Source organism: Oncorhynchus kisutch, linkage group LG28, assembly GCF_002021735.2.
Source record: "Oncorhynchus kisutch isolate 150728-3 linkage group LG28, Okis_V2, whole genome shotgun sequence".
NCBI lineage: Eukaryota > Metazoa > Chordata > Actinopteri > Salmoniformes > Salmonidae > Oncorhynchus > Oncorhynchus kisutch.
The window spans coordinates 20122527-20145712 of NC_034201.2; the positions used below are offsets into that span (position 1 = coordinate 20122527).

Consider the following 23186-nt stretch of genomic DNA (forward strand, 5'->3'; position numbering starts at 1 on the left):
TTTATTTCACCTTTATTTAACTAGGTAGGCTAGTTGAGAACAAGTTCTCATTTGCAACTGCGACCTGGCCAAGATAAAGCATAGCAGTGTGAACAGACAACACAGAGTTACACATGGAGTAAACAATTAACAAGTCAATAACACAGTAGAAAAAAAAGAGTCTATTTACATTGTGTGCAAAAGGCATGAGGTAGGCGAATAATTACAATTTTGCAGATTGACACTGGAGTGATAAATGATCAGATGGTTATGTACAGGTAGAGATATTGGTGTGCAAAAATATAAACAGTATGGGGAAGAGGTAGGTAAAATTGGGTGGGCTATTTACCGATAAACTATGTACAGCTGCAGCGATCTGTTAGCTGCTCAGATAGCAGATGTTTGACGTTGGTGAGGGAGATAAAAGTCTCCAATTTCACAGATTTTTGCAATTCGTTCCAGTCACAGGCAGCAGAGAACTGGAACGAAAGGCGGCCAAATGAGGTGTTGGCTTTAGGGATGATCAGTGAGACACCTGCTGGAGCGCGTGCTACGGGTGGGTGTTGCCATCGTGACCAGTGAACTGAGATAAGGCGCAGCTTTACCTAGCATGGACTTGTAGATGAGCTGGAGCCAGTGGGTCTGGCGACGAATATGTAGCGAGGGCCAGCCGACTAGAGCATACAGGTCGCAGTGGTGGCTGGTATAAGGTGCTTTAGTAACAAAACGGATGGCACTGTGATAAACTGCATCCAGTTTGCTGAGTAGAGTGAACATTCATGCTTGTTCATTGTCACAGGCCATACACACTACCCTCTGTATTTTTTATTTACAGTGCCTTGCGAAAGTATTCGGCCCCCTTGAACTTTGCGACCTTTTGCCACATTTCAGGCTTCAAACATAAAGATAGAGAACTGTACTTTTTTGTGAAGAATCAGCAACAAGTGGGACACAATCATGAAGTGGAACGACATTTATTGGATATTTCAAACTTTTTTAACAAATCAAAAACTGAAAAATTGGGCGTGCAAAATTATTCAGCCCCTTTACTTTCAGTGCAGCAAACTCTCTCCAGAAGTTCAGTGAGGATCTCTGAATGATCCAATGTTGACCTAAATGACTAATGATGATAAATACAATCCACCTGTGTGTAATCAAGTCTCTGTATAAATGCACCTGCACTGTGATAGTCTCAGAGGTCCGTTAAAAGCGCAGAGAGCATCATGAAGAACAAGGAACACACCAGGCAGGTCCAAGATACTGTTGTGAAGAAGTTTAAAGCCGGATTTGGATACAAAAAGATTTCCCAAGCTTTAAACATCCCAAGGAGCACTGTGCAAGCGATAATATTGAAATGGAAGGAGTATCAGACCACTGCAAATCTACCAAGACCTGGCCGTCCCTCTAAACTTTCAGCTCATACAAGGAGAAGACTGATCAGAGATGCAGCCAAGAGGCCCATGATCACTCTGGATGAACTGCAGAGATCTACAGCTGAGGTGGGAGACTCTGTCCATAGGACAACAATCAGTCGTATATTGCACAAATCTGGCCTTTATGGAAGAGTGGCAAGAAGAAAGCCATTTCTTAAAGATATCCATAAAAAGTGTTGTTTAAAGTTTGCCACAAGCCACCTAGGAGACACACCAAACATGTGGAAGAAGGTGCTCTGGTCAGATGAAACCAAAATTGAACTTTTTGGCAACAATGCAAAACGTTATGTTTGGCGTAAAAGCAACACAGCTCATCACCCTGAACACACCATCCCCACTGTCAAACATGGTGGTGGCAGCATCATGGTTTGGGCCTGCTTTTCTTCAGCAGGGACAGGGAAGATGGTTAAAATTGATGGGAAGATGGATGGAGCCAAATACAGGACCATTCTGGAAGAAAATCTGATGGAGTCTGCAAAAGACCTGAGACTGGGACGGAGATTTGTCTTTCAACAAGACAATGATCCAAAACATAAAGCAAAATCTACAATGGAATGGTTCAAAAATAACACCATATCCAGGTGTTAGAATGGCCAAGTCAAAGTCCAGACCTGAATCCAATCGAGAATCTGTGGAAAGAACTGAAAACTGCTGTTCACAAATGCTCTCCATCCAACCTCACTGAGCTCGAGCTGTTTTGCAAGGAGGAATGGGAAAAAAATTCAGTCTCTCGATGTGCAAAACTGATAGAGACATAGCCCAAGCAACTTACAGCTGTAATCACTACAAAGTATTAACTTAAGGGGGCTGAATAATTTTGCACGCCCAATTTTTCAGTTTTTGATTTGTTAAAAAAGTTTGAAATATCCAATAAATGTCGTTCCACTTCATGATTGTGTCCCACTTGTTGTTGATTCTTCACAAAAAAATACAGTTTTATATCTTTATGTTTGAAGCCTGAAATGTGGCAAAAGGTCGCAAAGTTCAAGGGGGCCGAATACTTTCGCAAGGCACTGTATACTTTGTTTAACCAGGTAGGCCAGTTGAGAATAAGTTCTCAATTACAACTGAGTAGTATTGACAGTAATGGCAGCTTTCTCACTTGCCTTCTCCGGGACCTGATGAGGCATCCGGCTCTTTGACCTCTGTACATGCGTCGCTTCACTTTGCAAATAACGTCGATGTTGGCCCTGTCGGGTGTTTGGAGAATGTCCTGTGCGTCCTCCTTGCTGTAGAAAAAAATATTTGTCTAATTCGAGGTGAGTGATCCTGATATCCAGAAGCCCCCCCCCCCCCCTCCACACACATAATAGCACAATTGGTTGGGCGCACGATTTTTAGAAGTAGAAGCTCGAATTGTTTGGCCACAGACCTGGATAGTATCACAGAACTCTGTAGGCTATCTCTGCAGTAGATTGCAACTCCGCCCCCTTTGGCAGTTCTGTCTTGTCTGAAAATGTTATAGTTGGGGGTGGAAATTTCAGGATATTTGGTGGCCTTCCTAAGCCAGGATTCAGGGTTGGCAGAGTGTGCTAAAGCAGTGAATAATATCAACTTAGGGAGGAGGATTCTAATGGTAACATGCATGAAACCAAGGCTTTTACGGTTACAGAAGTCAGCAAATGAGAGCGCCTGGTGAATGGGAGTGGAGCTAGGCGCTGCAGGGCCTGGATTAACCTCTACATCACCAGAGGAACAGACGAGGAGTAGGATAATGGTACGGCTAAAGGCTATAAGAACTAGCCGTCTAGTGTGTTCTGAACAGAGCGTAAAAGTAGCATGTTTCTGGGTGTGGAAGAATAGATTCAAGGCATAATGTACAAACAAGGGAATGGTAGGATTTGAATACAGTGGAGGTAAACCTAGGCATTGAAGGACGATGAGAGAGGTTTTGTCTCTAGTGGCACTATTTAAGCCAGGTGCGGTCACCGCATGTGGGGGAGGTGGAAAAAAAGGGGTAGGTAAGGCATATTGAGCAGGGCTGGAGGCTCTACAGTGAAATAAGACCCTAATCAAGAACCAAAACAGCAATGGACAAGGCATATTGACATTAGGGAGAGGCATCCATAGCCAAGTGATCATAGAGACCAATGAGTAGCTAGGTGAGCTGGATACACAGCGATTCAGACAATTAGCAGGCCGGGGATAGCAAAAAGGCCTTAGGGGGACGTCGCGACATTAGTCTGTTGTAGCCCCCTTGGACAGTTACATCGGCAGACCAGTCGTGATGGATTGGCAGGGCTCTGTGTAGGCAGTAACAGGGTCCAGGCCAATTGGCAAAACAGGTATTGTAGCCCAAGAAATTGGCTGATGGACCTCTTAAGCTAAAAGTCTGATATGCTCTCGACAGCTAGCGGACCGCAGCTAGGCGGCTATGGGATGTGCCTTCAGGGGGGCAGGTTAGGCAGGTTACCTTCTTATTTTTTGTTGTACATATCCAGCAACACTCCATATTATTCAGAGCCCCATATATAGATTTTACAGTCCCCACTGAGTACTCCCCAACCCACTTTTACATAGGCACACACTTTTATTTTATTCTCTAAAAGCCAATATGTAATGTATGCACAATTTGCTTTGGGAGCATATATTTGACCTTGGAACATGTTTTAAAACACACATTTAATGCAAATGTCACTTAAATATTAACAAATAAGAATCATTATTAATGTTAAGATTATTAGTTTTTATTCAACTTAATAAATACATGTTAATGATATTTTTCTGCTACCACGTAGAGAATTTTGATTTGGAACGTTTTTCGAAATTCCGTGACCCGGAAGTACTTTTCTCGTGTGGCTGACAAGACTGATGTTCTTCCTGATTTATGAACACACAGGCAACTAACTACACCACGCAACAAATCAACTTTTTCCGGAATTAAATAATGAACTTAGCTACAAAGTTAATTTCAAGACGTTGTGCTAATATTGAGCTAAAGATTAAAAACGGGTGGATTTCTGATTAATTTCACGATGCATGACTTCTGAACGACCAGTGAGTGCATGGATCCCAAAATGCCCAAGCGCTGTGCCGCACCAAATTGTAATATCTACACAGATAAATCAGACGTCCCCTTTTTCAGATTCCCTTTGGACCCGGAGGGGTAAGTTATGTTAAATAGTTTCCAATCCCTTATTAACTCTATCTACTTTTAAAGTTATCTTTGTATTCCTCATTGGCATTGAAACAGTACGGAGTCAGCTAGCTAGCTAACCTAGCTTGTGCTAGCGTTGATGGTAATAGTTCATGTCAAAGATGGAACTAGCCAATTAGCTTGCTAAAAGGCTACATTCTAGTTGAGGAATCGGATGCAGTATTATTTATCAAAGGATCCATGAAAAGTCTGTTTTAGTGGGAGGGTAGTCTCTGTTGAGCCCACAAAGTTATGAAAACTTTAATCTGACAACTTCCTCTTGCAATTGTGTAAATAACACAATTGGCTAGCAAACCATCTGGCTTGATGTAGCTAGCAGGTAATAACAACCTCCCCATGTTGATTATGGTCCAAATATGCTGTGAGGTTCATGAATATAAGTCCCCCGAAAATAGTGATTAGAAATGGAATATTACAGAAGTAAGTTCATGGGGCCAAGGTTGTCATTTTTTTCTATTCGTTTTTCTATTTTTATTTGATATTACGTTTAGTTTCAGTTTGTTTTCAGAGCTGATTTGCTGTTTTTTTTATTTATTTTCAATTGTATAAAAATACGTATTGTTTTTATTATTTAGTTTTAGTGTTGGGGACAGAAATCTTGCGTGGGACAGCCCCAAGGTTCGCCAAAGTATAGACCAGGCCCTTGGGTAAAAAAACAACAACAAAACAATTCAGTCGGGTTCTCAACTTAGAATAGTAGCAAATTAGAATATTAGTATACACAAGGTGCAATTTAGAACTTTGGTTGTGCGACATCTGTTTTATTCTTGTTACGTTCACTGATGGTCACTCAATTAGACCATGTCAGCTAACATTTTTGAGATTGGTAAATTAGTCTAGCAGCCAGCTACCGGAACTTTGTAATCATGGTTGAAATACCGGCCGGGGTGCCCCCATTTGATTTTGTTAGTCAGTCTCACTCAGATTTAATATTGAAAACGGCAGACGTTTCTCTCCACCCTTTGGCAAAATGTGTAGGATTGCAGGAAATTAGTCCCTCCGTGCACCCTCTGTGACTTCTGACGATTTTAATCCACTTAACCCCAGCATTTATCCATCATTGTAAAGCCATAGTTATTTTGTTGATTTGACAGTCATTTCTCAAGATTATTATTTATCTATTGTGATTGGCATTTCCATCTGTCCCTCAATTTAAGGTCAACCCTGTTATGTAAACTGAACTCATTTTAATATGGTGAAACTATTCCTTTTAAAATATATTTTTCAAAAGAAACATTGAACATCTAATTGTCAAATCATAGCATAAAAGAAGGTGAGTTCTACTCTTTTTGGCAATTTTAGGTTTTCTGGTGGATAACTAACCCTGTTAGTTTTACCCATAGATAGTCAGACAAGAAATGTTTTAACAATTAATATTTTTTGTGAAGCATGCTTTCAATTGCAACTCACTGTTGTACACAGAACACTTCCATTCCCCATCTCAAAGGATTTATGATTTTAAGATGAAACCTGTTACTTAACAGGCACTTACTATAATATATATTTTTTTTAGGAGTTGGGAAAAAACTTTTTTATGATGTTGAACATGTTAAGGCATTAAACTGCTAAACTCCAAAATTACAGTGCCTTCAGAAAGTATCCATACCCCTTGACTTATTCCACATTTTGTTACAGCCGGATTTCAAAATTTCTCTCACCCATCTACACACAATACCCCATAATGACAAAGTGGGAAAATGTTTTTATAAATTTATGCAACTGTATTGAAAATGAAATAGACCTAAGTATTCACAGCCCTGAGTCAATACATGTTACAATCACCTTTGGCAGAGATTACAGTTTTTTTTTACAGTCTTTCTGGTTAAGTCTCTAAGAGCTTTGCACACCTGGATTGTACAACATTTGCACATTATTCTTTTAAAAATTCTGCAAGATCATTGCTAGACAATTTTCTATTCTTGACATATATTTTCAAGCCGATTTAAGTCAACTGTAACTCGGCCACTCATGAAAATTCATTGTATTCTTGTTAAGCAACTCGTGTAGATTCAACCTTGTGTTTTAGGTTATTATCCCGCTGAAAAGTTAATTAATTTCCCAGTGCCTGGTGGAAAGCACACTGAACCAGGTTTTCCTCTAGGATTTTGCCTGCGTTTAGCTTAATTCGGTTTCGTTTTTATACTAAAATACTCCCCAATCCTTAGCGATTACAAGCATATGCATAACATGATGCAGCCACCACTATGCTTGAAAATATGGAGAGAGGTACTCAGTAATGTGTTTAATTGGATTTACCCCAACTATAACACTTTGTATTCAGGACAGTTCATTTCTTTGCCACATATATTTCATTATTACTTTAGTGCCTTGTTGCAAACAGGATGCATGTTTTTGGAATCTTTGTATTCTGTTCAGGCTTTCTTCTTCTCACTTTGTCAATATGGTTAGTATTATGGAGTAACTACAATGTTGTTGATTCATCCTCTGTTTTCTATCACAGACAAACTCTGTAACTGTATTAAAGTCACCATTGGCCTCACCATGGTGAAATCCCTGAGCGGTTTCCTTCCTCTCTGTCAACTGAGTCGGGAACGACACCTTTATCTTTGTAGTGACTGGGTATATTGATACACCATCCAAAGTGAAAATAATAACTTCACCATGCTCAAAGGGATATTCAATGTCTTTATCATTTTTGTTTTACCTATCAACCAATGGGGGCATTGGAAAACCTCCCTGGTCTTTGTGGTTGAACCTGGTAGTCGTTCAGAAATCATGTTAACCACTATTATTGAACACTGAATGAGTCCATGCATCGTATTATGTGACTTAAGTAAATGTTTACTCCTGAACTTATTTTGGCTTGCTAACAAAGGGGTTGAATACTTATTGACTCAAGACATTTCAGCTTTTCATTTTTTAATAGTTAAAAAAATATATATCTATATAATGCATTTTTCAAATCCATGTTTGACATTATGGGCTATGGTCTAGGGCAGTGACAATCTACATTTTAATACATTTTAAATTCTGTCTAACACAATACAAATTTTCAACAGTAAAGGGGTGTTAATACTTTATGAAGGCACTGTATATCTAAATCCAAACTGGTTTTCCAGCAGCACATCCCATGTTCAAAATGTAGCCCTTTTCTGTTATACAGATTAAAGCCAACAATTTCTGGTGGATTGATAATGGATCCCTGTTTTAATTGAAGCCACACAGAGTTGGTTACAATTACAATTTCATCCTCCAGACAGAACAAATAGTACATAAAATAATATGGCTAAACTCCAATGTACTGATAGAGGGGGAAAACTATAAGGAAGGTAGGTTTGTGAATGGCATTGTAAATAAGGATGGTAAAATTTGTCACACAAGCAAGGTGTAAGGAGGTATGTGCTCAATACGAAAGTATAACCAACTCACTGCAGCTCTGCCACAAAAATGGACAAGACAATTGCTCAAGAGAAAGGAATTCATTGTTTTGTCTAGCTCCAATGAAAACCCTGCATGGCCTAAAATGACTAGTATAAATTGTAAGTATCAGTTTCATTTAAAGTTGAGATGTTTGACAACTTTGCAGCATGCAATTCCAGATTGTTGGGAACAGATTTTTTTAAAGTCCCAATTCCATGCAAATTGTCTGGGTAGCCATTTGATTAGCTGTTCAGGAGATTTATGGCTTGGGGTTGGAAGCTGTTAAGAAGCCTTTTGGACCTTGTGAGCGCTCCGTTACCGCTTGCTGTGAGGTAGCAGAGAAAACAGTCTGTGTCTGGGGTCTTTATTTTTATTTTTTGAATTTACCCCCCTTTCTCCCCAATTTCGTAGTATCCGATTGTTAGTAGTTACTATCTTGTCTCATCGCTACAACTCCCGTACGGGCTTGGGAGAGACTAAGGTCGAAGGCCATGCGTCCTCCGAAACACAACCAAACCAAGCTGCACTGCTTCTTAACACAGTGCGCATCCAACCCGGAAGCCAGCCGCACCAATGTGTCGGAGGGAACACCGTGCACCTGGCGACCTGGTCAGCGTGCACTGCGCCCAGCCCCCCACAGGAGTCGCTAGTGCGCGATGAGACAAGGATATCCCTACCGGCCAAACCCTCCCTAACCCGAACGACGCTAGGCCAATTGTGCGTCGCCCCATTGACCTCCCAGTCGCGGCCGGCTGCGACAGAGCCTGGGCTCGAACCCAGAGTCTCTGGTGGCACAGCTAGCACTGCGACCACTGCACCACCCGGGAGGCCCGTGGCTGGGGCCGTTAACCATTTCTAGGGCCTTCATCTGACACCGCCTAGTATCGAGGTCCTGGATGGCAGGAACCTTGGCCCCAGTGATGTACTGGGCCGTACGCACTACCATCCGACTGTCTTGGTGTGTTTAGACCATGATAGGTTGTTGGTGATGTGGACAACAAGGAACTTGAAGCCCTCAACCTGCTCCACTACAGCCCATCGGTGAGAATGGGGGTGTGCTCGGTCCTCCTCTTCCTGTAGTCCACAATCATCTCCTTTTGTCTTGATCACGTTGAGAGAGTTGTTGTTATCCTGACACCACACGGCCAGGTCTCTGACCTCCAAATAGGCTGTCTCATCATTGTCGCTGATCAGGCCTACCACGGTTGTGTCATTGCCAAACTTAATGATGGTGTTGGAGTCATGCCTGGCCATGCAGTCATGGGTGAAGAGGGAGTAAAGGAGGGGACTAGGCCTGCACCCCTGAGGGGCCCTGTGTTGATGATCTGCGTGGCAGATGTGGCACAAGTTCAGGATCCAGTTGCAGAGGGAGGTGTTTAGTCCCAGGGTCCTTAGCTTAGTGATGAGCTTTGAGGACACTATGCTGTTGAGCGCTGATGTGTAGTCAATGAATAGCATTCTCACGGAGGTGTTCCTTTTGTCCAGGTGGGAAAGGGCAGTGTGGCGTGCAATAGAGATTGCATCATCTGTTTGGGCGGTATGCAAATTGGAGTGGGTCTAGGGTTTCTGGGGTAGTAGTGTTGTTGTGAGCCTTTCAAAGCACTTCATGGCTACAGACGTGAGTGCTACAGGTCGGTATTCATTTAGGCAGGTTACCTTAGTCCCTGTGCCCAAGAACACTATGGTGGTCTGCTTGAAACATGGTGTTACAGACTCAGCCAGGAACATGTTGAAAAATGTCAGTGAGGACACTTGCCCGTTGGTTAGTGCATTCTCAGAGTGCAAGTTCTGGTAATCCGTCTGACCCTGTGGCCTTGTGAATGTTGACCTGTTTCAAGGTCTTAATCACATCAGCTACGAAGAGCGTGATCACAGTCATCTGGAACAGCTGATGCTCTTATGCATGCTTCAGTGTTGCTTGCGTTGAAGGGAGCATAGAAGTAATTTAGCTCATTTGTCCTGCTCGTGTCACTGGGAAGCTCGAGTTTGTGCCTCCCTTTGTAGTTTTTAATAGTTTGCAAGCCCTGCCACATCTGATGATTGTCGGAGCCAGTGTAGTAAGATTCAATCTTAGTCCTGTATTGACGCTTTGCCTGTTTGATTGTTCATCGGAGCTCATAGCGGGATCTCTTATATGCGTCCGTGTTAGAGTCCCGCTCCTTGAAAGCGGCAGCTCTACCCTTTAGCTTAGTGCGAATGTTGCCTGTAATCCATGGCTTTTGCTTGGGGTATGTACGTACGGTCACTGGGGACGACGTCAATGATGCACTTATTGATGAAGCCAGTAACTGTAGTGTACTCCTCAATGCCTTTGGAAGAATCCTGGGAACATATTATGGTCTGTGCTAGCAAAACAGTCCTGTAGCTTAGCATCTGTGTCTTCTAACCACTTTATTAACCGAGTCACTGGTGCTTCCTACTTTAGTTTTTGCTTGTGAGCGCGAATCAGGACAATCGAGTTATGGTCAGATTTGCCAAATGGAGGGCGAGGGAGAGCTTTGTACACGTCTCTGTGTGTGGAGTAAAGGTGGTCTAGTTTTTTCCCTCTGGTTGCACATTTTAACATGCTGGTAGAAATTAGGTAAAACGGATTTGTTTCCTTGCATTAAAGTCCCCGGCCACTAGGCGCGCGCGGCCTCTGGATGAGCGTTTATCTGTTTGCCTATGACCTATAACTCATTGAGTGCGGTCTTAGTGCCAGCATCGGTTTGTGGTGGTGAATAGACAGCTATGAAAAAATATAGATAAACTCTCTTATTAAATACTGTGGTCTACAGCTTATCATGAGATACTCAGGCGAGCAAAACCTCGAGACTTGCTTAATATTAGATTTCGTGAACCAGCCGTTGTTTACAAATATACACAAGCATCTGCGCAGGTCCAAATCCAGGCATTCGCCATATCCCGTTTGGACTACAGCAATTCTCTGTTGGCTGGGCTCCCCGCTTGTGCCATCAAACCTCTGCACTTTATCCAGAACACAATGCAACTACATTTCTGATTAGAATAACATTACTACACATATCAAGCTAGCAAACAGTACGCTTTAACTTGCAATGAGAACATCTTCTGGATGAGAGTGTCTGCTAAATTACTCAAATGTAAATCTGAAATGTCAGACTACATTGCAAGAACAAATCAGTCTGGTGATGCCTTTTTAAGCACAATGTTCTAAGCAGGTACATGGTTTTCTAGAGATATGCAGATAGACCTCGTTCATCAAGGTGAATAACATCGGCTAGGGGCAGGCCTATCCATATTGCAGATATGAAATTTTAACCTGTTAATTCTTCCTTTCAGATGTAAACAATGGTTGAATAATTGTCATCGAACTGACTTGGAGCCAAAAACCCCTGAGGAGTTGCACAATTCCTTCAAAATATGTGCAAATCATTTTGAGCCTTCCTTGATCTGTTGTGATGTAAGTATCTACTGAAGAAACCATTTGTATTTTCAAAAAGCATTCCTTTTATACTTTCATTCAGTTGTTATATTGTTCAGAGGAGACTTGAGTTAGACTATCTATTAAGGAGGTGACTCATCTATGCATTAGCCAATAGACCCAATGAGCAGATTTCGGATGTAGGCTTAAATAGTGTGCAATCCCTTATTAACTGTACATTTAAAGTTATGCTATTGCTCATTAGCAAGCTAGCTAAGTTGCGCCATTGAAACGCCTCCCGAGCTTGCTAGCTAACCTAGCTTGTGCAATATATCATATTGTTTTATGTTAATGGATTCAGAACACAAACTCTTGCACACCCAAAATAACGTCTTCTCACGTGCTTAGGATAATAAAAAACTGTAGTAGAATATGTCTCCCACATGCTGTGTGATGTGAGGTTTAAGTCATGTATACCTTTGTTGGGACTAGCTTAATCATAATGCACTCGGTGTTTCTGAAGGCCGCTGGTAGGTCAACATTGAAAACAAGGTTTTATCCGTATTAAAAGGTCATGCTTCTCCCTTGAGGTTCTTACTGGCAGGCATGCAACAGTGGCAATAAAGTAGTCATAATAAGGATTTGCTTGTTTCTTTTTCAGAGCACTTTAAGAACATCCTTGAAAGAGGGTGCTATGCCAACCATATTTGATTTTACAACACATTTGAACAATCCATCAGGCCGCAACGGGAATAAGAGAATAAGAGAACCTGTAAGTATTCTGTCATGTTTAAACCACACAATGTTGTACCCCATATAGTCATCCTAACCTGATCTGTGTGTGTGTCTCTAGTCATCCTAACCTGATCTCAGTAAGTGTGTGTGTATATAGTCATCCTAACCTGATCTCCGTGTGTGTATCTAGTCATCCTAACCTGATCTCAGTAAGTGTGTGTGTATATAGTCATCCTAACCTGATCTCAGTAAGTGTGTGTATATAGTCATCCTAACCTGATCAGTGTATAATCTGATCCTATTGCATTAACTCCAGTCTACAGCTAATTATATATTTTATTCCTTTAGAGTGAGGCGGAGTTTGCAACCTTGAAGAAAGCTAAAGGTGATTGGTTTGGTAAATCAATATCTTTTTCTTGTTTGTTTTACCATAACAATTTAAGATTCCCATATTTAGCAATCTATTTTCCTACCAAAAATGACATTTAAGTAATTGGTTCACAACTTCATGGCAGTGCATAGTCATGTGGTCTGTATTGGGATAGCCCTCTAAGAAAAGTACACCCTTTTAATAGGATATTTGTAGAAATTTGTTTCAATCCCATGTCCATGTTTTCTCCTTTACTTCAGAAGATGCTCCAACTGAGGTGAAAGATAAGCCAGGAGAGAATAGTGCAACATGTGATCTACCGCAAGAGGACCAAAGGAGAGAGGATGTCTCCAACTCCAAAGCAAAGGAAATCCTTAAAGTCTACTTCAAGGAAACTCTTGCCTTCACTGGATTCAGCATAGGGAACGATGCAAACCCCAACACTGATGAGCCGATGGGAGGCCACAGGGGACAACAGTCTCTCAACCCCATCTGTGTTGAAAGGATTGACCAGAAAGATGTCCTCCAGTTCAGTGAGAACCTCATGCGGGAGGAGATCCGGAACAGTTTAAGGTTGGCACGCTTTTTCTCCATTCTGCTGCAAGATGTCACAAACATAGAGGGAAAAGATCAGATCCCAGTTTTCATCAGGTCCGTCACTGTGGCAGGTTTCCCTCAGAAACACCTCATGGGGTTCCTGCCCTGTGATGCAGATTCTGAGGGTCTGTTTTACATGCTGCTCTCAGAAATACGGAATAAGTGGGGGCTGCGGATGGAGCATTGTCGAGGACTCACCTACCTGACCACAGGCATTCTATGTCAGAAAATGAAGGATCTCACCAGCAGGATTCTGCAGGAGTTTCCTCAGGTAGTGCTAGCACCTAGTGACCCATACGCCTTTAACATGTGGCTCATCCGCTCCATGCCCATGCCTTCCATACAGAAGGTTGTGAACACAGTGGAGGAGGTCGCCACAATGCTTAGAGGGTCCCCAGATCTTTGGGAAAGACTGGAAGGGAAGATCAAGTCATCTTACGGCCACCTTAAAGGTGAAGTGGACAGGATCACAGAAGCTTGCCAGAACACCTGGGAGTATGGTGTTGATGCCTTCCACACCATGTTGGACATTCTTGAGCCATTCCTCGCCTGCATCAATGAGGTGTGCTCGGCTGCAAACGCAGACACTGCTACTTGTGAGCAGATGGCCAAGCTCAAGCCGATCCTAAAGAACTTCAATTTCCTCATCACCCTGGTTGTCCTGAAGAATACCCTCTGTTGTGTGAGCATCCTCAACCCGAGTCTCAGGGGAGCCATCAGCATCAGCAGCACCTTGCAGTACACAATCTCCAACGCCTTAAAGCTGGTCAACAAACATCTGCAGGAGATAGCAATATTCCACAGGAAGTGGTTTTCTGACGCAGTGGGCAGGGCTAAAAAGCTGGGAGTGGAGGTCGCTAGGCCGGAGGAGAGCTCACCTGATACTGGTGAGGCAGGTGCAACTGAAACCTCTCTGGAGGATTTCTACAGAGAGACTCTGAGCAGGCAGATCTTACAGTACCTTGTTGCGGAGGTAAAGAGGGTGTTTAGCACTGAGATGGTTCGGATTCTGAGATGGCTCTCGTTGGTGCCGTCTTATATGGCTGACCACAATTTCAGTATCCGCAGGGATAAAGTGGCGGATGCGAACTTGAACAACCTCGCTCGACCCGACACGTTTTACGATGAGCTTGGTTGCTGGGAGGTGAAGTGGAGACATGCTAGCAAGCGGAGGATCCTACCCACAACAGTGTTTGCAACATTGAAAATCCCAGACATTGCATTTTACCCAAATGTGCAGAGCCTGCTGAGAGTTCTGGGCACCATCCCCTGTGTGAACGCAGAGGCAGACGTCTATGGGCAGTACAACATGGTGCTGGAGCGGTACCAGTCTTACCTGAAAGCCACACCGGAGGATCAGAGACTGTGCAACATGGCATTTGTCTATGTCAATCAAGATGTCCACTTCAATGTTGAAGACATGGTGGAGTCCTATGTGGAGAAGCATCCTGACATATTGCAGTTGTTGCATATGGTAAATTTATTTTAATATAAAAGTATTTGCCTAGCAATCACACAAACTGAAGATTTCAAATCATTTGAAAAACATAAAATGAAGTTACCCTAAGTGGATGTTGAATATTTCTTATCTTTTTGTGTTGTTATTTTACTAATATTTGCATTTGTAGGTCCCGGTAACTGAACAAAAGCTTTATTTTGCTAATGCTTTTATTGTCTATGTTCATAGGATGATGAGGTGATGGAGATGCACTCTGCAGCTGGTAAGGAAATAATAGCATTAATATATATTATGTAGTATTTATTGCGCCATGGTGTATATAAAAATATTTGCCTTAATACCCATGTTTATTCATTCATCATTCATGGCTCATGCTCTTGACTACTTTATTTCAGAACCTGTCTCTGAGAATGATGGAAAACACACTCTAAAGGAGAATGTTGATGAAACACAAAAAGAACCACAGGAAATGGTCTTAGAGATGGAGAGAGTGGAGCAACCGAAATGCGTAGCAGCAGAGACTAATAAGGAGGCGCTCAAATCTGCTCTGCAGGCTGCTGTGACAGCGGCATATAACAGCCAGAGCAGACAGCCTGGTGAGGCCTCTGCTGAACAGGATGGCGAGGTTGAAGACACATTGAAATATGTATCGAAGTCTGAGATGAAAGAAGTTCTCAGAGTATGCGAGGATGCAGTCAGGGAGGGAATACTTTTGGAAGTTGGCACTTCCTTTTTCTCTCTGTTCATCGACCGCGTTGTGAAGTTAGGGGAGAAAAAATATCTTCCCCTCTTCCTCAGGTTTGTGGACAGTTTTGATGTCATGCGATTGGAGCTCATGGGTTTTCTGGATGTGGATCTTGACTGCGATGCCATGTCAGAGCGCATATTGGAAATTGTCACCAAAGAGTGGTGTCTCGATTTGTGTTACTGCAGAGGTCAAGCCTACCTAGGATCCGGTGATGTCTCCTACAAGCTGAAAGCCTTTGCCTGTAAAATCCAGGAAAAGTACCCCCTTGCAATATGCACACATAGCTCTTGTTACTCGTTTAACACATGGTGGTCAAAATCCACCCCTGTGCCGTCAGTCAAACGGTCCCTGGATGTTTTTGAGGAGGTGTTGATGTTTTTTGGGAGCACGCCTATGCTTGAGAAACAGCTGGATCATGTCATTGCATTTGGTCTTAGGGAAAGCTATGAAACGGTTCAAGAATTGCAGGGTAAGTTCTGTACCGTCTGGCACGAGAAGCACGATTCCTATGAAGTCTTTGTGCAGATGCTGGAGCCCCTTGTTGAATGTTTGGAGAAAATCAAGACCAACCCACAGAGATGGAAATCCTCACTCTCTCTAAAAGCTGGAGCACTGCTGCGTTTGATAAGGGACTTTGATTTCATTGTTCCCATGGTAGCCCTGAAGAATGCCTCGTCCTTTACCAGGGAGCTGAGTGCAGGACTCCAGAAGGATCATTTTAGCGCAGCATCACAACTTTGCCAGATCAGTGGTATAGTGGCTACTCTCAACAGGGTCAAAACAAACATCAAGGTCTTTCACCAGAATTGGTTCGACGAAGCCTGTGCCCTTGCCCAGAGTCTGGTTGTGCAGATAAAAGTGCCTGATAATTCATCTGCGGCCAGGGATAGCATGATCAAGCCAGCTCTGTATTACAAAGATTCACTGAGTGTGCCCCTAGTGGACAACCTCACCAATGCTGTGAAGGATCATTTCTCTGAGGACCACAAAGAGGCCCTAAACTTCTTATCCCTGGTTCCCTGCTCTGTGACTGTGAGTTACATGTTTGAGATCCTGAGGTCAAAGCCTCCTCTCTACGCCAGTGATCTGCCTGACTCTGACAACTTCTTCACAGAGTTGTGCTGCTGGAGGGTGAAGTGGAAGACCAAAGTTGCGTCAGTGACCATCCCAGACACCATCTTTCAGACTCTCCGTCTGCCACTCATGCAATACTTTGGGAACATCAATACATTGCTGAGGATCATGTCTGTTTTACCCAGCACAGTACTGGAGAACTGTGGGGAAGCGATGCGCCACAAGATGTTTCAGGAATACCTGAGGAACACCAGCTCCAAGGACAGGTCCCCGTGTCTGGCCATGCTGCAGGTGGGAACCAACTTCAGCAGAGATCTGGACCGGATGGTGACTAAGTGCTTGAAGGTCACTCCCCAGGCTTTAGAGGGTTTCTGCTTGGTAAGTTTTCAAAATACATTTCCATGAATATTAATTAATTTTTTTGAATTTTACCCCCTTTTTCTCCTCAATTTTGTGGTATCCAATTGTTAGTAGCTACTATCTTGTCTCATCGCTACAACTCCTGTACGGGCTCGGGAGAGACGAAGGTTGAAAGTCATGCGTCCTCCGATACACAACTCAACCAAGCCGCACTGCTTCTTAACACAGCGCGCATCCATCCCGGAAGCCAGCCGCACCAATGTGTCGGAGGAAACACTGTGCACCTGGCAACCTTGGTTAGCGCGCACTGCACCCGGCCCGCCACAAGAGTCGCTGGTGCACGATGAGACAAGGACATCCCTACCGGCCAAGCCCTCCCTAACCCGGACGACGCTAGGCCAATTGTGCGTCGCCCCACGGACCTCCCGGTCGCGGCCAGTTACGACAGAGCCTGTGCGCAAACCCAGAGTCTCTGATGGCACAGCTGGCGCTGCAGTACAGCGCCCTTAACCACTGCGCCACCCGGGAGGCCCCCCCATGAATATTATTGTTTTTAATATTTTATTCAGTCTTTCAGAGCATCCTATACAGCAATGTCCTTTTAAAATAAATTATTTCCATTTAATAATGTCTATTGAAAATCAAATTCACAGGATAAGGAATCCAAAAGTCTGATGAAGAACTCTGAAGCCAACATGGAAGGTATGTGATGGCAAAGCTTTGTTTCAGTTAATCCCCATGTGATCATTAAGTATTTATTAGCTAATAACTATGTAATGACACTGTTACCATTAGTATATGTTGGTAATAGGGATGGGCCCAGGTTTTATCAAGTGAAACACTTGTACTCATTCACCTTACGATCACCTTAATTTTATTCTCAATTATTTTTACACTTTAATGACCTGAACTCTATGGTAGAAGAGTCAATTGAATTGACTAATTCACCTTTGTCATATTTTCAGTGGATCATGACAAAGATAGAACAGAGGAGCTTGAGAATCAACAGTCTTCTGACAAGAAAAAAGACCAAGAAATGAAAGCAGTGGATGAGAATGGGCACACTGGAGATAATCGACAGAGTTTAGAAGCAGTGTTCAGACAGGCTGCACGTTTGGGGAAAAATAAGTGCCAGCTTTCCGACCTCTCCAAAGAAGATCAAGACCTTCTCATCCAGGATCTCGGCATGTGCCACTGGTTTGGAAGAGATGGGAAGTTCACGTGTAAAATAGGAGAGGAGGAAATGGTACAGCTTCTTACAAAATCCATCAGGGAAGTCATACTCTCAGAAATACAGGAGTCCCCCTTCTTTTCTCTTATCACAGATAAACCCGTTGTAGTTGCTAATAAGAGCTATCTGCCTGTCTTTGTCAGATATGTTGGGCAATGTGCCCCCAAGGTAGAGCTAATTGGTTTTTTGCGATTTTTTGAATCCTGTGATGTTGATGTTCAAGCCAAGAATCTCTCTACGACTCTAACTGAAGACTGGGGATTGCCGATGAGTCAGTGTCGTGGACAAGCAATCATGCGCATGGGCTCAGGTTGTCACAGCCTGAAGAAGATGTCTTTGGAGTTCCTTGAGAGCTATCCTCTGTCTGTCATCACACCCAGTGAGTCTTGTGGTCTTGCCTGTTGGCTAGCAGGAAGCGTACACTGCCCACCTGTCACAAAGATGCTGCGAATTGTGGAAGACCTCCTACTGTTTTTTGACCAGTCACCTGGGCTAGAGGCAGAGCTAGCACAGGCCGTGGATGGGTTACTGAATACACCTCGGGAGGCCTTGAAAGAGATTCCAGAAACTTGTTGCTCCAGGTGGAAGAAGAGGGAGGACTTTTTTGATCTCCTAGTCGACACATTGGAGGGAGTCTTGAGTTGCTTGGATTCAGTTAGTGCCCATGATGCCGGAACTATGTCGCTACATGCACAGGTTCTCGCCACTGCTTTGCGAGATGCAGATTTTGTCATCACACTTGTGATCCTGAAGAATGCCTGTTCTCCTCTTCGGAACTGCAGCACTGTCTTCCGCTGTGGTAACCCTGCTGACATCATCTGTGAAGTGGAGAAGATAGTACCAATCATTGAAATGCTGAACAAGATGCTGGATAACATAAGCACTGTACATTCACCTTGGTTTGAGGAAGCATTCCAACTAGCATCCAAGGTGGCCCCTCAGCAAGTATGTTTCCCAGAGGAAGTTAACTCTTATGGGTCTCCAGAGATGTACTACAGGGACAACTTGAGTGTTCCTCTACTGAGCAGCCTCGTTGATGAAATGAAGTACAACTTCTCCGACAGTCACTTAAAAGCCCTGAAGATCTTGTCTCTGCTCCCCACCTGCAATCCACAGCCCATTTCAGAGCCAATCCGCGCAGAGTCAACAGACAAGCTATACAGTCTCTACCTGTCTGACCTCCCTGACCCTGACACAGCAGAGCAGGATATCAGTAACTGGGCCTCTGTCTGGAAAGAGAAATATCAAGACCTCTCACCACCAGCTTCTATTTCTGAGATACTGCTTCATGCTGAGTCTCAATGCCATCCCACAGTGACCAGACTGCTTAGACTGGTGGCTGTTCTACCGAGCGTCAGTATGGAGTGGGACCTGATGAAGACCACCCTGAACTCCATGAGGGCTCTCCTGAAGAACACAGTCTGCAAGGGCAGTAAAACAGACACTGTGATGCTTCTTATGCATTACCCAACTGTTCAAAGACTAGGGGAGGTCATTGAGAAGTGCATTGAAGTTGACCCAGAAAGCAGCCCATGTCTTGAGCAGGTATATTAACATCAATACTCCTTTTATCATTCCAATGCTGATGGATTTATGACAGATTTTTATTGGTATAGGTATGCATACTTTTTCCAATATTTTATAAATACATTTTGTTACAGATAGATAATAACAGGAAATAATACATCAACAACACCACTCACCCCTTGACAAGACATACATATTAAACTTTATGTTGTAAATGTACTGATTACTGTTTTATGATTTAGGTGAAGAAACAAATTGAACGTCTGAAGCTGGAAAGTGGTAAGTGAAAATGTTAAATCATATGAACATTCATGACATACTATTACAAGGTTAATGTAGAATATGATATCATAAAGCAAATGAGGGGAAGGGGGAGGTGGTTTAACTGTGTGCGTTTTAGATTTTAGAGCTTTGGATGTAAACCCTGATGGAAGACATGAGCAGGCACTTGAGGAATACCAAGCTTGTACGTCAGATCAACTCCCTGCAGGAAAGCTGAAGGCAGAGGAGGCGGCAGAGTACTATGTGAAAGTGGAAGATGCTGTGATAAAGGCAGACATGGTGATCGCTGAGGACGTTGTGATCGCTGAGGACATTGTGGGGGGCGGCGGGAAAGTAGAAGTCTGCGTGATAACAGAGGAAGTCATGTTTGCAGAGGACGATGTAAAAGCAGTGGACATTTTGTTAGCCGAGGACGGCGTGAAGGCAGAGGACAGTATTGTGATAGTAGAGGATGGGGTCATAGGTCAGAAGCAGGCCATGTCTTTCTACGACCCACCTGTGCGTGAGGAAATCCTCAAGGAACTCTGGGACTCACAGTTCTTTACAATAATAACAGAACGGGCAGTTGAGATCGAGGGACAGCTCTACGTCCCCCTGTGCATCAGGTACTTGGAAAAACAGGACACTCAGTGCGAGGAGACTGTAGCTTTCATCCCATTCAGCCAGGACACTGCTGTCTTGGCTGATGCTATTGAAACAGCCTTATCAGAGAAATTGGGGCTCAACATGGAGTACTGTAGAGGGCAAGCTTTGCTAAGTGTAGGTGAGGTAGGGTCTCAGATGAGGGCTGTTTCTGCTGTAATATCCCAGAAATACCCCCTGGCCATGCGAACAGTCAGCTCTGCTCTCTCTCTGAATGTGTGGCTAGCCAGGTCATCTCCTGCAGTGGCAGCAGCAGACTGTGCAGCGTCTGTAGAAAACATGTTACAATGGCTCACAGAGGACACAGAACGACAGACCAAACTGGAGGACATGATCATTGCCATGTTCCAACATGATGAGGGGAAGGGGAATGAGCATAGGGACAAGCTTATTAAGAACTGGGAGAAAAGTCATGAAATGCATGAGTTGATGGTAGAGCTTCTTGAGGTAGTGATGCTGTGCTTGAATGAGCAGAAAAGTGAGGAGAGTAGCTCAGGAAGTGGCCAAGCACTGCTGTACTTCAATAAAGTCAGAAGTTTTGAGTTCATCTTCTCGGCTGTCGTGCTGAAGAATGTCCTGAGTTTGACCAAAAAGCTGAGCCAATCTCTTCAAGGAAAACCCCTAGATGTGTTGCTAGCTATGAATAGCTTGCCTGACCTCCTAACTTCCCTCAATGAATTGAAGAGCGATATCGACACACATCATAAGGCCTGGTATGAGGAAGCTGTCGCTTTAGCTTCCAAGCTGCAGATAACGCTGTTGCACTCTGGGCTACTAGAACCCCTGAGTCAGTTTTACAAAATGGCGGTGAGTCAAAAAGTGGTAGAGCACTCCATTGTTGAGGTCAGTGAGCTCTTCACAGAGAAGGTCCTCAGTGCCCTGAGGTGCCTGGAGATTGTGCCTTATGCCATGTCAAAGGTGGAAAACAGCAGTGTAAATGCCCACGTTTTCCGCATGTATAAAGATGACATGCCTGACATGGCCTCACTCCCCACAGAGATGAAGTCTTGGAGAGAGAAGTGGTTGGATCCCATGTCTGGGTATCTTCCAGCCACTGTGCTCGACACTCTGAAGGCATCAGACATTAGGAGCTTTAGTAACATTGAAACCCTCCTAAGGCTCCTTGTCATATTACCATTTTCCCGGAGGGAGAGTACCTTCAGGCAGGGAAAGAGAAGCCTCCAGGGTTTCATACAGCAGGAGACCAGGTCTCTTTCTGAACTTCATCCTCTGTAAAAAGTTGGTGTTCCCTCAAGCTCTCATTAGCATAAAGCTGGTTTCTGAGTTGGTGTCCTATACTGCTGACCCACTGTATCTTTGAGTAAATATCCAACCTAATTTAGGTCTCAATACAGTTTTTAACTTACTAGAAGACATTTCCCTGCATACATGAATGATCTAAATATTTTGATCATTTTATTTGTTTTCCTGCAAGCGTATATATTTTTTGTTTAAGTTGTTTGGATAATTGTACTGCCTAATGGGACCAATGTCTTGCCAAAAATAGCAATGCTCACCTGCGGGTTACAAATGCGTGTGTGCCTTTATGCATAACTAACAGTCAACCCAATGAACCATAAGAATTCAGATGTCTGAAAATGACACAGTCCCATCAGGCTTTTTGAAAGAACGTTTATTTTTGTCAGCACCAAATAACATTGGACTGAATTTAAGAATCACTTGCATCAATTCAATGTCAATGAATAAGTTGTATCATTCTCTTCCTTGGCACAAATCGAAATGGTTAGTTCTATCATGTAGATGTTTTATGATGATTTCCTAGGTTTTCTGTCTATTTAGGAGAGTTCATTTTCTGTAAAGAATTCTCCAAATACTGTCTCCTTAAGAGTTAAACATTCATATATATTTGTCCAAAAAAATAATAAAAAGTTATAAAAAGACCCAATGTTCTTATTGTATATAACTTATCACATTGCAGTGTTAGGCCTACCATAATGAGTAAATTGATTTTCATGAGTCACAAGAGGGCGCTATAAGCCTTAATTATTTTGAGGAAATTTTATTGGCATTTAATTTAGGCTATATTAAGAGTACCCTTGTCTTTATTCATATAGAAAATGTTTGATTATAAAGCATGTTTTAATGAAGTAATTTGATGTTTTTTGTTGTTGTCAGACTTCAGCTGAATACAGCTGTCCGCTCTGTTGAGGATTGGAGAATGTAAGAATTGCCACACCTTTGATATGGGATCCAAGGCCATATAAACCATAAAGCTTGCTGTATATCTTACCGGTTTACCATCTTTAATGGGAATATCACAATCTTAGTGTCATGAAGGTGTTATATAGCTACTCATTGAGTGATGGTGTCTACTGCTTAATGGATATTATTAAAGACAAATCAATCAAACATAATGAACCGGTCTTGACAACTATACAGCAAAGGGAAATGTCTCCATTCTCACAATTGCTTATTGTACTGTAGGCCTATGCACTTCCATCTTCCAACTGTTTTATCCCAGTGGTCACTTTTATTTCTTCACTTCCTACATGGCGTTATTCCTCCTGTTTCAATAACATGGTTATGTAATGTCTTGAATATGTTGAGTAGTGCTGCCTGGCCTCGTAACCATACGAAGCATACTATACATATTTTTATGCACCTCCAAGACAAAATCAGCAAAAGAAACGTCCCTTTTTCAGGACCCTGTCTTTCAAAGATAATTTGTAAATGGTTTTAAACACCGTTTCCCATGCTTGTTCAATGAACCATAAACAATTAATGAACATGCACCTGTGGAACGGTGTTAAGACACTAACAGTTTACAGATGATAGGCAATTAAGGTCACAGTTACGAAAACTTAGGAC

The 23186-nt window shown here is 43.0% G+C and overlaps 1 protein-coding gene across 3 annotated transcripts; it reads left to right on the forward strand.

The window, feature by feature from the left end:
* The first annotated feature begins 4219 nt into the window (after positions 1-4219).
* On the forward strand, positions 4220-22732 carry LOC109873197 (uncharacterized). Of its 3 annotated transcripts, none has more exons than XM_020464790.2 (11): positions 4220-4518; positions 11251-11371; positions 11994-12104; positions 12416-12464; positions 12698-14508; positions 14722-14755; positions 14889-16693; positions 17329-17377; positions 17641-19451; positions 19676-19712; positions 19834-22732. In XM_020464790.2, exons 1-11 carry the CDS (start codon positions 4418-4420, stop codon positions 21591-21593), a joined length of 7689 nt encoding a protein of 2562 aa, XP_020320379.1. In that variant the 5' UTR covers positions 4220-4417; the 3' UTR covers positions 21594-22732. The 3 variants fall into 3 exon arrangements, with proteins under 3 accessions (XP_020320379.1, XP_020320381.1, XP_020320382.1); XM_020464792.2 differs by having other exon boundaries at positions 12416-12452; positions 19834-21964; XM_020464793.2 differs by having other exon boundaries at positions 12416-12452; positions 12701-14508; positions 19834-21964.
* The last annotated feature ends 454 nt before the right edge of the window (positions 22733-23186 follow it).